Source organism: Apostichopus japonicus, chromosome 3 (genome assembly GCF_037975245.1).
Source record: "Apostichopus japonicus isolate 1M-3 chromosome 3, ASM3797524v1, whole genome shotgun sequence".
Classification (NCBI taxonomy): Eukaryota; Metazoa; Echinodermata; class Holothuroidea; order Aspidochirotida; family Stichopodidae; genus Apostichopus; species Apostichopus japonicus.
The window spans coordinates 9,010,874-9,027,447 of NC_092563.1; the positions used below are offsets into that span (position 1 = coordinate 9,010,874).

The 16,574-nt window shown below is 36.7% G+C and overlaps 2 protein-coding genes across 2 annotated transcripts in view; one reads left to right on the forward strand and one right to left on the reverse strand.

Moving 5' to 3' along the window:
- The window catches only part of LOC139962203 (sushi, nidogen and EGF-like domain-containing protein 1), a 54,918-nt gene extending 49,910 nt beyond the window's left edge, over positions 1 to 5,008 (reverse strand). Inside the window, exon 1 of the mRNA XM_071962199.1 lies at positions 4,852 to 5,008. Within this exon, the coding sequence (XP_071818300.1) occupies positions 4,852 to 4,903 (52 nt within the window). The 5' untranslated portion in view covers positions 4,904 to 5,008. The remainder of the gene's footprint in view (positions 1 to 4,851) is intronic.
- Positions 5,009 to 6,182: 1,174 nt separating this feature from the next.
- LOC139962224 (cytochrome b5-like) lies at positions 6,183 to 16,159 on the forward strand. The gene is made up of 5 exons (XM_071962232.1): positions 6,183 to 6,539; positions 7,570 to 7,713; positions 9,250 to 9,286; positions 11,526 to 11,614; positions 12,792 to 16,159. The coding sequence occupies exons 1-5, from the start codon at positions 6,324 to 6,326 to the stop codon at positions 12,807 to 12,809; spliced, it is 504 nt and encodes a 167-aa protein (XP_071818333.1). The 5' UTR covers positions 6,183 to 6,323; the 3' UTR covers positions 12,810 to 16,159.
- Positions 16,160 to 16,574: the final 415 nt, after the last annotated feature.

Consider the following 16,574-nt stretch of genomic DNA (forward strand, 5'->3'; position numbering starts at 1 on the left):
TAATTTCGGAGGTGAGGCGGCTATATGCATGTACGGGGGGAGGGGCAGCTCCCTTTATAAATGGGTTTTAAGTGATCGTCCGGTAGATTGTTTCAAAGTTCCCGATTAATTCATACTGAAGTCCTCATAATGCAGTACTTATATATAGGCCCCTATAGTATTATACGCGATGCGGATTCTATGAGATTGGAAGATACTGCTGTAACTGCATGTAGCTGCATGTAGCCCTTGTCTACAATGCTTATCAAAGAATGATATACATCTCAGGCTGAAACACCAACAGGAGAAGATATTTATACTTCTATATTCTTAACTTTGTTGATTATTTGAGTATACATGGCAATGATAGGGTGGCCAGAAGTCAGTGGGATTTTGGGACCGTTCACGCGATCGAATTGTTTTTCGTAGACCAGACGGGAAGTTGGAAGTAGCATATATTGAATATAATTTCCTGATTATATCGAAGACTGTGATTTCATCTCAAAATGTCTACTTTCTGTCTCAGACTTTCAATTTTATGTCTTGTTTATGCCCATGATTCCTATTCTGGGGCACTGCCCAAAAAGGCGAGTTTGAGCGTATACCTGGCAAACGTGTGTTAGTGTTTCTTTATTTGTGAGATACTTCAAGGATTATGAACGGTGAACCAAAAATGAACAGTATAAGGTTTTACCCAGAACCATTCTGAAAGCAGGCATTTGACCAAAGGATGATAACAAAAATAAATGAATTTATTTGGAAAAGAAGTTCAACAATTGCAGCTATAGTGTTTCATTCAAATTTATATTATATATTTTACGTACAGTTTGATAGCTAATCGACAATGCGAAAGTACACTCAAAATGAACGTTCCTTTGAAAACGAAGTATACGAAAATACCATAAAGGACACACGTACAAACCCAACAATGGTTATTGGTTTTAGTGATGGAAGATACCAACATGAGCAACTTCCAAAAACATATAAGCAAAATCTTACTACAACTGAAATATATCATAGGGTTAAATGGTGTGAAGACTCGCGCACAAAGAAACGTCTAATGCCGGTAATCTGACCTAGTTTCGAATGAGGTGTAACATCAGCGTTAGACACCACCATCGATCCCAGAATATACGCACACAGCTTGCTACCTTCGGTAATTAGACACTAGTGTACAGTCAGTACATACAGCTGCGGTCAATACCCACAGCACAGTGTACATAGCAGCGTGGACATCTCAGGTCTAGGCCTAGATACAAGGTATCACCGTTTCATTACTGTCTGCATTTTGTAGCGACAAGAAGAAAACGTCATTTTCGAGCAACGGAAACTTTTTCAGAGAGCTGCACGCGGTTTGGAGCGAGTCTTCAATGCCTTTAAAGTTTCTTCGCCAACAATGACGAAGACTTGGTCAAGTCTTAACGATGCCATCTTCCAGCCATGCACATGTGCTTCAATGTTTATTTATGTCAGTGCTTAGCTTTTGTACTGGAGATTGTGTTTGCAAATGCTGGATCTAAACTATTGAACCTCTTAACATATATAACCTCGTGATGGGTAAGACTTCATTGTTAGGGATCTTAACGTTCTACCATTAAAAATGAAAGAAACCAGGAAGTAAAAGGATTCATATCCTAGTGGCTGATATAATCTGTAAACTCTTATATATAAACCTCTCTGAAATTTGCGATTTAATCATGCTGAAAATCAGCGAATGTGCACCTAATTAATACATTGCACAAACATTCCCTCTCGATCATCACAACAACCCACTGCATATATGCTTGTCTGTGGGATAATCAGTTCTCTGAGTCTCGTTACATGGTTCACGTAAGATCGGAAGTCCCTCCTCCGACCATTGAACTGTTTGTTTGCGCTGACACTCGTGAAAATATGTGCAAGAACTGACCCCTGAATGTATAGTTAACTAATATACAAGAATTTCCTTTCCAGACAGTTTAAAATAAGTTTTCTCATTATTGGTAACGGATGCATGAGAGCACAGACAAGAGGCTCTCCGCCTACGGGTGACATTATTTATAATACATATAGTATATGTAAACTCGTTACGTTTCATTTCCTTTCGATGGCTATCTTGCATGATATAGCAATAGTAGGAAGGTTAATAAGAAGAGCATGAGCAACCTTTAATATTGGCCGAAAAAATGGAATTTTTAATCATCTAACAGCAACTAGTGACTCCTTCCTTTTGTGGCAATTGGCTAATTCCACGCTTTTGTATGGCGTCTATATGGCAAGCAGTCGGGGTCATAACGTATGGGTCTTACGCGTAGTAGAAACTTCGGTTACGCGTAGTAGAACTTCGGTTATGCGTAGTAGAGGCTATATGCAGTAACGCAGCCAACATTCAATCATAAACTTGAAGCATATATATATATATATATATATATATATATATATATATATATAAGCATAATATGTACCTTAGGTCGACAGTTTATGGTAAAAAAGTGTACCTTAGGTCCATAGTTATATATATATATATATATATATATATAATTATACTTTAGTATAGGACAATATCGTTCAATGTCAGACGTATACATACTATCAGAGAGCGATTAGACGTTGTGGAAGAAGTTATACAGTACTGCATCAACTAGCTGCTTGCTGATTGGTTACGAGTATTACTAGCCGACAACTCTATTACGCGAAACCGAAGTTACTACGCGTAACCGAAGTTCTACTGCGCGTAAGGCCCATACGTTATGACCCCGACGGCTGGGCTGACGATATGCGTCGACAAGTATACGCGTGGACTGATTGTTTTCTTGCGAGCCTGCGCAAACGGCAAGTCATGGCTATGTTAATTAGTGATGTCAGTCTATATGTGACCATAACGACGGATAATTCAATTGATTTACCTCTCGGTGGAGAAGAAGCTTCCACGTATAGAATGTGTAGATTTTTTTCCTTCATATTACTGCTAAATTTGCTGTTCATAGTACTTTCGATTTCACATGTATAGATCGCCCTTATATCTTCCGCACCGTTTCATGTTTATCTTCCAAGATTTCCTATGATATATGTACGAACTGCCTCGTCATACTTTAGTTTTCATTTTTACTCAATTCAAAATTAAATGTACATTATAAGCAGTTCGATATGTCGACTGAGATTTCTTACAGTGGGGGATGGGGCGGGGGGGACACACTGTATTGCACCTTTCTGCATATGACGCGGATAATTTGTGTTATACTGTACAAACATAGATAGATCTGAGAAGCTTGTAAAAGGCTGACTGTTTTCTCCTGCGGGTATTACAAGTGTTTAAAGTATATGTTATACATATATGGATGTTATTGTGGATACTATGATGATAAAATAAAATGATGGAAAAGTAATTAAATAATTTAAAAGGAAGTCGCCCCGCCCCAGCTAGCTCAGGGAGCGGATGCTGTCATGTATGCAAAGATTTAACAGATTTGTAATGAAAACATAGGCCTATATCTCGTGTGATAATTAATGTGCCAAACAACGTTAAGATATCATTGTAGTGCCTATATACATGAACGCGTTTTCTCAAATATACAAAACTAAAAATAAAAATCTATATTAACATACGGGACACTCGCATAGGTCTGGAGTCAACTTACTGAGAGCATTAATAAATGTCCATTCTATCAATATGTTGAATTAGTGACGTAATGATGATGTTATGACGTAACGTACTTGTTTCTCTTTCGTAACGTCTTGCTGGGCGGCCATAATAATTATTTCAGTAGCCTATACTCACTTCATGTGCTGTCAATCAAGCCGTGTAATTAGACTGACAAGCGTTCATGACCGTCCTCCGTAATTGTGGAAATTGCGACACATTATAAGCATATGTCCACCTGTTCTTTGGCCTTGAGAACGACGTAACAACTGAAACTGGCAGATCTGCAGGATTATTGCAATTTCCACCGTATCGACAACAGGTCAAGTGCTGTAGTTCACGAAACCACATAACAAACAGTATCGATATATTCTTTTAGTCAACCGTCGAGCTCATCACTATTGCAAACATGTAGGTATGCGTGTATGTGTGTATGCGCGTGTGCGTGCGTTTGTTTTGCTATCTGACCGAGGACTTGAACAAAAGAATTTTCAGGTCCTCGGTTGTGATTTCTAAAGAATCACCACGTCCTCGGAAGAATTCTATTGTATGGGGTATTGTTAAGGTTAGGGTACGTGGATTTGAACAATGGAAAATACAATGGGGTCCTCGGTCTGAATGTAATACAAACATGTTTGTGGGTACGTGTGTGTATGTATGTATGTATGTATGTATGGTTTGACCTTGCAAATTATTTTCAAGATATATGGTGATTTTCAATTTCGACAATTAAATGTCTCAGCGAGTGAAATTCCTAACCTCAGTGACAGAAGGTAAGCATAAATGACTCGAAGAATAAACAAGTCAAGCTGATCAGCAAACATATTACATAATTCCAAAAAGCAGTTACAACTTTTCGATACTTTGTCATGACATTTTAAATTTAACATTGCAGGGGTTATTCTCATTAACTATACCTTACGCCACCTGCAATCTGTAACAGGTTGTTTCGAATCAAACGGAAGTAGGCCTAATTAACATTTCAACTAGTGCTAAGACGATCTGTTTATTCGTAATCTGACGGATTCACGGTCCTTACGGCCAGTTTCCGATCTCAACCACCGCTTATATCCCTTCTCAATTAGCCCAAGGATCGCGGTATATTGGTTATAGGGACGATGCCCAGCCAGAACTTATGGGAGGGTATACCGGTATCTCTCCCATTCACAAATTCTTGAATTAATAATTGTACCAAAGTCGACAGCTATATCTGCCAAGAAAGAGAGAAAAGAGACATTGGAAGAAGTACTTACCGGTTACTGCAGCGGTCAAGTAAATAGTTGTCCAGAGAGCTAAAATCATCATGTTGCAGAGAGTGAACTTTTCCTATATATCCCGGCGTCAAACTACCCGATGACTGATTTACACACTAATCATATCTACGAATAAAATTACCCTGCAACACAGTTGTTACAAATCAAAGTTCTTGAATCTACGGAAGCTCTTAATGATCAGTAATTTTTCAATTTGTTGAATTTTACTTCAGTTAACAGTAAACGTTATATTATTTCATTTCCGTCCAGTATTATCTCATCCATAAATGTGACATGTCATATGCGATGAATGGGTAATTGTACTCTATCGATAATTTGTGCAAAATATGGTACCCGCACCTCATCCCCTTGAAGCACTGAATTAAAACTTGGCATGTTTATGAATTAGTGTCATATGCTGTAACAAGAACATGGGATTTACGTATACTTAGATAATGTAGTGATGTTTCTCAGCTAATAGGTAACAACAGATGGTTCATGTTATTTTAATGACAGTTTATGTCAGCCTATAGGTAATGTAGAGTAAGGTGACCATATTTTCCTGAATGGAATCAGGGACATTTATTGCGTGACTGCTATGGGGGAGGGGTCTAAGGGGAGGGGTGTCCCCCTCCCCTTTGGAAAATTTTCAAGTGCCTAATGTGCTTAGATGTAAAATGGTGATACTTAGAAGCACTTTTTAAATCAATTTTATTTTCAAAAATGTAGCTTTATCTTAGATGAAATTCACTTAATTAGCGTGGTTCTTTGAGAGCTTGTGAGTTGCTAATGCTAACACTTTAAGTGTTGCTGTGTCGCCATAGTTGCCAATTATACGATAGAAAGAGTGCTAGGCTAGATCGATCTAGCATATTTTAACAGTGTTTCCATGCACTTTACACTGGCCCACCTGAAATACTGGTTATAGGTTCCGTTCTGCGACTGCGCACTTAACTAAATTTTGATTTTACAGTTATTTTACTAATAATGTGGGATATTTTCGAAACTCCTGAACATTTTGACGAATCGGGGACATTTTCGGGGACACTTGTTCATCGGGGACAGCACACTGTAATCGGGGACTGTCCCCGAAAATCGGGGACGTCTGGTCACCTTAATGTAGAGATGTTTCTCTAATACATTTATATTACCTTAAATACCGTAATACTTTGCCCACTTTCAGTTCGATACATATATACCCTGGGTAAAACATTCTGCAGTAACTTCTTTAGAGTGACTATGAAGAACGCCTTCCTTCTTCAAGCGAAGCCCAGAGGTCTGTATGAGATTCCGTATTATAAACAACCTGACCATAACAAATATCACGTCGGTTCTAATTTACGTGCATGAATGAACTAGTCTGCTACTGCACGTACTACTACTAAAAGATTCTGTTTTGTATCTCTCAATGATATCGATAGCTCAAATGTAAAATGTGTTCCCATGTTCGATACGTGCACTGTCAATAGTGAATGTGGACTGTGACTTATCACAATATTAGGAATGCTGTCCATGTGCTTTATTTTCCATTATCATTCGGGTTGGCTAAGTTTACAGGTACAGTTTCCGATAGGCTAGGTCCACCTGTTTGTTGCCCCGGCTTTAGACGTCGTCGTTTGAAGGATGTCTTCCACTTGAGGCTTGTGCATTTGACGATGGCGAACGGAAATCAGATTGTGTCGGAAGTGGTAATAACAAATGTATCCTACATGGAATACCTTTACCAATTGTTATAAGCCTAAGTGTAACTGAACTGTACACTAATGTAAACGATCGGGCCCTGGAGGGAATATGCACCGGTTAGAAAGTTCCTACATGTAACTAGTATGTAACGGGGTGAAGCTAACGTTAGGCTAATTTAGCCTAGGCTAGATGGCATCTAGCTGTAGTCCAGGCAACTTTTTGTAAGGAAGCAAATGTGGTACAGGGGGACCAAGATCAAATGGCCCCCATCAAGGAATCTATGCATTGATGAAGAAAATTAGGCTTAAAAATGTTGAAATTATCTTATTAAACAATGATTGCAAGCATTCAAAACTATTTTAATAAACAAGCTACTGAAGCAGATGAAGATCTGACAGTTTCTTTTATTTTTTTTACTTATAGGAGGAATTCTTAGCATCTTTTGCCCTCCACACAGCACTGCCTAAATGGTTGCATTTGGAGATAATATAAAGACCAGGATCCCATTAATCAAACACATTCTGAAGCTTTTGCAATCATTTCAGATCTGTTAATTGCTGTAGTTCCCAAGTTTTCGTCAAGAAGTCACAGAATGGTTGACTATGCATGGTCACAAATTATAACACTGGAACTTCAAAACAATTTCTATGAGCTCTTGTGATTGGAGCAACAAGGTCAAGCTGACCCATGGCTGGATGATCTGTTGATGATATCAAAAATATTGATTTAAAAAAAAAATATGTCTGAAAACTTTAAAATATTTAATACCAAATTTGTTTGACAATTATGAAAATTGGGTGGAATTGCCCATTTATAGATCCAATACAACTAAAGCTTTAGCCTAGTAATAAAATTTGTGTGCACTGTCATTGATTATATGAATGATTATCTTGACATTCTTAATATTCATTCAGAGAATGGCAGATCAATGAAAAATTTCTTGTGAATTGCCCCTCCCCCCTCCCAGTTCTGCGTAAAACGTTAGTTTAGCATGATGTGGCTATCACAGAATTTTTCATTCTTTTTTTATTGTAGAAGCCTCAACCTAGTTCAAATATCACTTTTGATGAAGGGTTGAAAACCTTCACATTCCAGGAAGTTACCAAACATGATGAAGCTTCTTCAATGTGGCTGATTATTAATGATCATGTTTATGATGTCACAGAGTTCATTAATGAGGTAAGTAATTGACTAAAGTTTTGCTCATGCTGGGGTGGGGGGAGGGGTAATTTCTCTTTGGGTGTGTGTGTGTGCAAACAGTCAGAACTATGATGAAATTAACGCCAGTGCCTTTCAATCATAAGGTCCCGAGTTGGAGTCACTCCAAGGTTAATGTATGTTGTCCAGTTACAGAGTTGTTGACAATTTACAATTCATAATCATGGATGATAAAATATGAATTTAAGAGACTGACTTCAGTCAGCTTGCGGCTTTGATAAGCCAATGATGGCTTCTTCGCGAGTTCCTGCTTGCAGGAGGATCTAAACTATACTGTACATATGCACATACATACACACATACATAAATACAGTTCAGTAGGCGTCTTATTTTTTCTATACATACATGTTACAAACAGCTACTATAGTAGCTTTGCACTAACTAGTGCAGATGTTGATTTTTCATAGTGACTCTGTGCAAAATATCTTCACCTTACTGTATTACAGAGATGTATTGACAGGATGGCTGTATGCAAAATTTTAGTGATGTCAGTGCAGTAACATTGAGCAATGAGTGCTAAAGGGTATTTAAGTACTTACAGCCAATTTTACAAATATTCACCTCTAAAATATGCCAAACTTATCAAATTCTTCTTTTAATTCTAAATTGATGATGATATTGTTTTCAGAGTACAGGCCTAAATGTTAATGTTATACATTGTTTTATAAAGCCCAGTTTATACTTGGAAGCTATTTTCTTTTATCTTCATGTATATAACAGATGGACGTCATCCAACACCATTTGTTCTTGACAAAATTGTTATACTTTGTAAAGTATATATATATTTATGATATTAATAACCAGTTAGTGCTCTCTATTTGCTATTGTGTTGTTTAAGAGGAGCTGTCCCATGATGGTTTTTGTGCTAGACTTTGATTGATAAATCACTGATATTTCAAATGGTCAATTGTAAAAAATAGAATAAAAATTGGTAACGTAGATCAACACAGCTTTGACTGCTAGCAGTCATCTTTAATTTAGTCTACGACATCAAAATTAATTTTGTGTCCAAGTGTAGTCTTCCTTAAAAACTTTAAACATTCAAGTTTCTTTTGTTAATGGCAATAATAATTTCACATGTATTTATTTAGCAGATAAGAAGCTACACTAACCGTTACTGCATATCTGCTATGTAGTTAGTTTAACACTCAGTCATTGCTGTTAGTCTTGGCCGAATGGCCGAGATGCTTGTTTTTTGCAAAAGTTGTTGATATATTCACTTCATTAATTTTTGTTGCAGGAAATGTAATGTTACAGTCAGAGCAGTAAAAGACATGGTTTATGTTGGTAGTAGCATTTGATTTTACTCATCCTATAGCTGGCGAAATAATTTTCTTTCTTGTTAAGTCAGGGCACACTAGAAGTGCCAGTGTCACATTTAAACCACATGTGGCAGAGTGGCCATAGATTGGACCAGTTTTATATCATAAACTGAATGTTTACTGTACAGTATATGCTACACATTGGTCAGTGTTTCTCTGTTTGATCTGCTTTCAGCATCCAGGAGGTATGGAAGTTGTTCTAGAATATGCTGGTAAGTATATACAGTACAGTACAGTAGTGGCATTAAAAGTCCAGATTTCTGGATTAAATAGATTCCCATGTTACATTCACACTTACACCCCCTCCCCCCCCCCCCCCCCAGCCGCCAACCAAACTGAAGAAACTTGCAACAAAACATAAAGCCAATGGAAGATATGGAGTAAGAAAATGTCAGTTTGAAGAGGGGTTGGACCCCTTCTTCTGCATCTAAAATAATATTTTGTTCTGCAAAAGTTTAAATTAAGAACAGCAAATTTGTTGTATTTCTGTAGGTTGGGAAAAGAGCTTTGATTGCAAAGGTACTGTAATAGCAATTGGCTAAATTGTAAGTACAATGGCCTGTATTTTGGCTGTGGCTGTCTTTGACTGGATCTTGTGTCCATGATTAAGATTAAATATTCTCATGTAAACATGACAACAAGTAACTAAGCGTGTTGGCTTCAGGTTGACAAGTTTGGCGTATGTATTTGCACGGTTCACAACTTTGTGATCACAGTTTTCTTGGTGATGCATATTTTTGCTTCACTCTTAACTCCTTAAATCAGGGTTTCCCTAACTTTATTCCCCCACAACCCCCTGTGGATGTCAGAGTTGTCCCCAACTTTTCAAGAGACGATCTGAGTCATTATTATACTATAATATGTATAACAGTGCTTCGTAAAAGATCAAGTTCAAAGTGTAATTGTAATGAAAAAAATCAAGAGATGAACAAATATTGAGGCCTGTGTCTGTTTCATAATTCAGTTATTTATCACATGCACGGTACGGTACTACTATGGCAACATATGCGTATGAATTGAGAAAAGAGTTTGTCCATAGGTACGACTTTTGTACATTACTAAATTATATTTTTATTTAAGTTCAACAAAAAGTACTCTAGTTTTGACTCTCAGAAACGTCTCATGATCCCCTGGGATGGACTCACGCACTGGGGTGCATGAACCCCCAGTAGGTGCGTGAGTCCATCCCAGGGGGTTTGTGAGAGGTTTCTGAAAGTCAAAACTTGAGTACTTTTTGTTGAACTAAAATCTGATATATCATATATAATTTAGTAATGTACAAAAGTCGTACCTATCGAAAAACTCTACAATAACTCACTATCAACTTTTACAAAGTACTGTTAAATACAATCCTGCACTGGAATTGTGGAAATCGTTAGACTCCATTACCAGTGACCCTGCAAATTGTTACACGGTCACACCACAACATAAACAACATATTTGCGAAGTCAGAATCAATTTTTTTTTATTGGTACATGAACCAAATTTTCCTCAGCGATAAGCTGCAAATGGTGTGCATGTCGCTTGTACAGCACATAGAACAATCATTAGTAATACTGCTAAGCTCTGTTACAGCATGTTGTATACAAGACTCACACCATTTACCATGTTCAGCGTCCAAAGCGACTGTTTGAAAACTATGGTAGGGGAACATACTGTACATATGTTACAGGTTAAGGATTTAGCATAATTTATAAGATTCCTCACAAACGAGAGAAACCAATTTTCTAGCAAATGGAGGATCTCCCCCCCAAACTGAAGCGATCAGTGTTAACTCTGTGAATTAAAAGTGATTTGGTATGACTATGAACATACAGACATGTACATTGTGGGCAGCTGCTGAAACTGTGAGCAATCCATGTTACTTGGATGTATTAAACCGCTGCACGGTATCAAAGTATATTGTGTGAATAAAATTACCTATAATACAGTAGGATTATAATAAGCATCAAATCTACAAATTTATGACTATTTTACTTTTAATAACAGAAGCATTACATGGTCAGTGGCAATTTGGGTCATACCGTGATCTAGTAAGTTATAAAACATGTCCTTGCATAAAAAATATGTTGTTTCACAACATAACAAACTTGGCAAAAAAGTAAGAGAAAATGTTAACAAACATAATCTGCTGCAAAGGATGTAATGAATATATTTGAGGTGGTCTTAATATAAAGAACCAAGCAATTTGATTATTTCCTGGAGTGGCGCTATATAAATCTACGTTATTATTATTTTGTACGTTCATATATGATGATATAATATACAGTACTTAACTGACCAATTTATTATAGGGATTTACCTTATCACTGCACTTGCTCTTGTAGTTTTAATTGGCTCTAAACTTTGCCATCAAATCCAGACATGTTTGGGATGTGATAGTCGGCCAAAGTACATTGAAACATTGAGTCTTTATGTTTTGCTGTTTTTGTTTTGTCTTCATACAAAAAGGAATGGATGCCACAAGTGCTTTTGAGGGCAAGGGACATTCTCTGCATGCCAAGCAGCTACTCCAGAAGTATCACATTGGCATAATGGAGGTACGTGAATGATATTCATACGTAATGTAGGTCTGCGTGTACCTCATAGGTTATAGTACTTAGTAATGTAGGTCAGTATGTACAGTACTTCATAGGTTAAAGTAGTAATGTAGGTCAGTGTGTACTACATAGGTTACAGTAGTAATGTAGGTCTGCGTGTACTTCATAGGTTACAGTAGTAATGTAGGTCTGTGTGTACCTCATAGGTTACAATAGTAATGTTGGTCAGTATGTACTTCATAGGTTACAGTAGTAATGTCCATCTCTCAGGGAATTAAGTATGCCAGGTCAGAAAATTTCATAGGATTGCATTGTGTGTACCTCATAGGTTACAGTACTTAGTAATGAAGGTCAGTATGTACTTCATAGGTTAAAGTAGTAATGTAGGTCTGTGTGTAATTCATAGGTTACAGTAATGTAGGTCAGTATGTACTTAATAGATTAAAATAGTAATGTAGGTCTGTGTGTACCTCATAGGTTACAGTAGTAATGTAGGTCTGTGTGTACCTCAGTAGGGTACAGTAATAATGTAGGTCTCTCAGGGAATTAAGTATGCCAGTATGTCAGAAAATTTCATAGGAATGCACAGTGATATAGCTGTGTCATATGTTGAATGGTGAAGGAATGAAAATTGGACACATTTTCTGAAAGAAGTAAGATAAAAGTATTCAAACCACCTCTAGACACCTCCAGATAATCCAAGCCTTACAGTATTTTGGATAAACTGTACTGTCATAAATACAGACTATATTGTGTTCTTAGTTTTGCTGCTTGTGATATGGCAGTGTTGAAGTTTGAAGACCGACCTCATTATATGCTAAATGGTTTGGTGGGACTGATTCCAACTATAAAACGATAAAGAGCTGACGGTATTCATTGTTAGTTTGTTGCTTGTAGTATGGTACAGAAGTGTTGAAGTCTGGGTTCTGAGTCCCACTAAGAGCTGATGGGAGGTTATGGGTAGGCGCCAAAGATTTCTCATCTTGGGGCCATGTTCTGATTTCTCACCGAGCAACCTTTCATCTTTTATTCAATACTTGTATTTGACTCCAGAGCAGTTAAGTTTTACTATTATAACCATCAGTCATTTTTAAGTGTCAGTTGCTCATGAATGTTCTTTGCTTAAATTGTTAAATTTCTTTCATGAAGGTAGATTAATCTTATTTATTACCTCCAGATTGACAGAAGAGGATAGCTATATTAGTCAACAGACTCAGACAAAGGAAAGCCAGAGCAGAGAAAAGTCCAGAATCAGAGTTTCAGGTGCATAACTTCTATGGTATGAAATAAGAGTGAACTGAGAACGGAGCATGTTTCATGTTAGAGATGACAGAATTTAGGATTTATCAGTTTAGGTAAAACGTATTTATAAATGATTTATCCAGCTGGGTTGTATTTTTCAAATTTTTCGATGGCGCTGTGTTGTATTATGTTTTGTTACCATAGTGCGTAAAGTGTCTCTTTTAATAAAAGATCAATCAATTCTTTTATGGGTATTCATGAACTTTGTGTGTGATCAAATCATTGACCAAAATTGTGGGGCCATCATTACAAATTATTGACATTAAGTCTGTACTTCTGTATGAGGTTGTTCAATATATATTTATCATAAGTTTCCTAAAATTACAGGTAAGAGCAATTGTTACTGCCTAGAAAGTTAAAGTAGTAAGTACTATTAGTGCATATATGACAAAATACACCAACCAATTCATTAATTCCAGAAATTTCAACACTTTCCAGACTAATTCACTTTCATTCATTCAACGCTTTTAAGAGTTATTCATTAATCGTCAATATTCATTTTACTTCAAGTAATTGGAAACTTATTATTAACCATTAGGAAAAAGCTGTTTTTTACTCATGGGTAATAAAGTAGGTCTATACACTTCTACTGAGACTGGTCACATTGTAATGTATTGATTGCATGCTCAGTACATAAATATTGAAGACATCTTCTGTGTGTGCACTGCATATAAATGCCAGGGATTCTGGCCAACACATACACAGTGTTACACGATGGCCCCTTAGTACCAGCTAAGGCACATCTCAGTGTAAATGCTGATGAGTGGTGGGGGGGGGGGATGGGGGGGGTGCAGAAGAAGAGCACATCTGGAGATGATTATATAACAGTAAATGATGGGTAAAATAAAAGTACAAGATAAATCATGGAAAATCCACAAGAGTAATGAAAAGTCAAAAATGGAAATAAAAAAGGACACAGTAATGTTAATTGCTTGCAATAAATGAGACAGATTATGCCTATCATATGATATGGACTTCTTTTACTCATTGATAACATTTGTATTTTTACATAAGAATGCTCACGCGAGGTCGTTCTGAGGTTCCTAACCCTACAACTAGAACCTCGGGTGCTCAGGACTCAAGACTAACTGGAGTTGGTTGGACTCTAACTTTTAATATGAATATATAATTTTAATATAATACTATATCCTTTTGTAGGGTATTTTGTTTTTGTAAACGGATTATGGTCATCGTGTGTGAAGACTGTATTCTTTTAATTTTCGTTCTGATGATTATCATGGTCATTGTGTTAAGATATAATTCTTTCATTTTCAATATCATTCTTCTTCTTCTTCTGTAGAGTGCAAGCATTTTTTCTGGTTTCATCTGATTGTGGTCATTGTGTTAAGACAGTATTCTTGTATTTTTAATCTAATTATTATCCTTCTGTATATACAGTATAGTATGCAAGCATTGTTTTGGCTTTCATTCTTATAATGGTCATTGTGTGGAGAAAGTAATTTCTATATTTTTGTATTCCGTATATTGATATTTCATGAGTAGCGTCTTAGGTTTGAATGCAATCAGCAGCAGCTTACATTTGAAAGAGGAAGCATGTTTTCATTAATTGTGGGAAGCAAGTCTTCTTTCTGTGTTTAGCATGGTTGTCATCTTCATGAGGAGCAAACATTACATTGGTTGTACAAACCTTGTATGAATCATGATTAATAGATGGCTTGTGTAGCATTCGAACCCAGGTTATCATTTGACCATAGTCAGTAGGCTACATGTCTTGCTTTAATACAGGACTTGTGTAACATTCCAACCTAGGTTATCATTGGCCATAGTCAGTAGGCTACATGCCTTGCGTAAACCATGCTTAATACATGTCTTGTGTAGCATTCCAACCTAGGTTATCATTTGACCATAGCCAGTAGGCTACATGCCTTGTGTGGTTGTTAATACCAAGAATATTGGGTATGTTCTGTACATGTAGGATTTATACCAAGGTCATAGTTTGAAATACTTCAAACTATGAATGATGATTTTTCCCTTTGTTGAGGGGATGCATGGATGCAAACAGTAACACAGCAGCTGGTGTTTGCAATTGTGCAATTAATTTTAAACAGTAATAGAAAATAATATGGAGGCCTTGAAAAAGAATGTATCTTACATCAGGTTTTTTTCCCATTTATCTTACTTTATTTCTCGTTTCTGATTGAAACAATGTGTTGGATTTATCACATTTGGAAAGAAATGTTATGTAAATGTATGCAAAGGATGTAAACGTATGTAAATTTTAAATAGTAATGTACATTCTGGTATTCTGTAACTGAAATATTTAACAGTGCTCTGTTTATGCCATTGTGCCTTAACTACTGAAAAGTTTTTTTTTAATCTGTAGTTTATTTGAGGTTGTTGGATCTACAGTACATATTTTTGGAATTAGTTCACTTCACATGCCACACACACCCTGCTTCATTTTTCTACCATGTATAGGCATGTATGTAGCACTATTGTACGTGTTGCTGCTAGTCACTACCCAACTGACCACAGCATGCTACCTGCCAAGTAGCCTACCGCACTGTAGCTACCTACTATGATACTAACATACTTGCTGTCTCATGCTGCTACTCTCACTGCTGCTCGGTATTTCCATTTGCCACACGGTATGTTCAAGTGCGCCCTCGTACATGTGCCACATATTACAAAGTGCCACACACTCCTACCATTTGTATTATTGCACAGTTCTAGTCGCCATCGGATACCCCCTATTAGAGCTACACTGTACTATACCACGTACCGCTGAACATCGTATTTATTATTGTTGGTTTTTCGTAATTTCAAAATTTATATATGTTCTATATTCTTATGTATGCATAGGACTTACAATAATATTAGTCATCAAAATTGTTATCAGCAGCTGTATTTAGAGGACCATACATCATAACGATCGTCTCTGTTTAGTGTTTTCCCTAGTAATACTACTGCAAGAGGATATCAATGGTGCACACTTCCCAATCTACCTATTTCTCATTATGAAATAATGGAGACCTTAATCTGTCACAATGTGTATTTGAATCGATTGTTTTCAACAGATGGTTAGAAATGAAAGGAATACTGAGGTAGATTCCGGGAAGACATAAAATCATCCACTTTGATTACTCAAAGCATTGGATCAAAGTTGGTGGTGTGTTATGCCCCATCGACAAATTTACATTGTTTTTTTTGCATAAGTTTGTTGTTTATGTATCATTGAAATATAATATAAGGAATATTCGCTAAACCGTGCAAGTACTCAGATTACATTTTATCAAGACTTTCTTTTGTGGAAAAATGGGTTGAACATTGAGCAGACATTTCAGACTCCTTTACAATGATGATGCCACTTGATGTACAGATATATTCATATAATAGAATAGTCCAACCCAAATTAATTGTTAATATGTTAAAATGGGAACATTCTCTAAGCATTCTGGTGAAATTTGCATTCAATTCCTATGTACCGTTTTTGAGATATAGACAGTTGAAATTATCTGATATTTCTACCAAAAGTGAACTTGAAGCAAACAGATGTGATGTCATAGGTGTACACTGACGAATAAGGTGTTGTATCCTCTTTATTTTTCAGTCTATTGATTTGAACTTGGATAGGGTTACTAGCAGCGACGTAGCCAGGAATTTGAAAGGGGGGGGGGGAGCACTTTTTGCGATTGAT

Bases quoted from the DNA above. Each gene is read 5' to 3' on its own strand.
- LOC139962224 (XM_071962232.1), top strand. From the start codon at position 6,324: ATGTGGACTGTGACTTATCACAATATTAGGAATGCTGTCCATGTGCTT. The intron at 6,540-7,569 runs GTAATAACAAAT...TTTTTATTGTAG, and splicing joins ATCAGATTGTGTCGGAAGTG to AAGCCTCAACCTAGTTCAAA. The intron at 9,287-11,525 runs GTAAGTATATAC...TCATACAAAAAG, and splicing joins AGTTGTTCTAGAATATGCTG to GAATGGATGCCACAAGTGCT.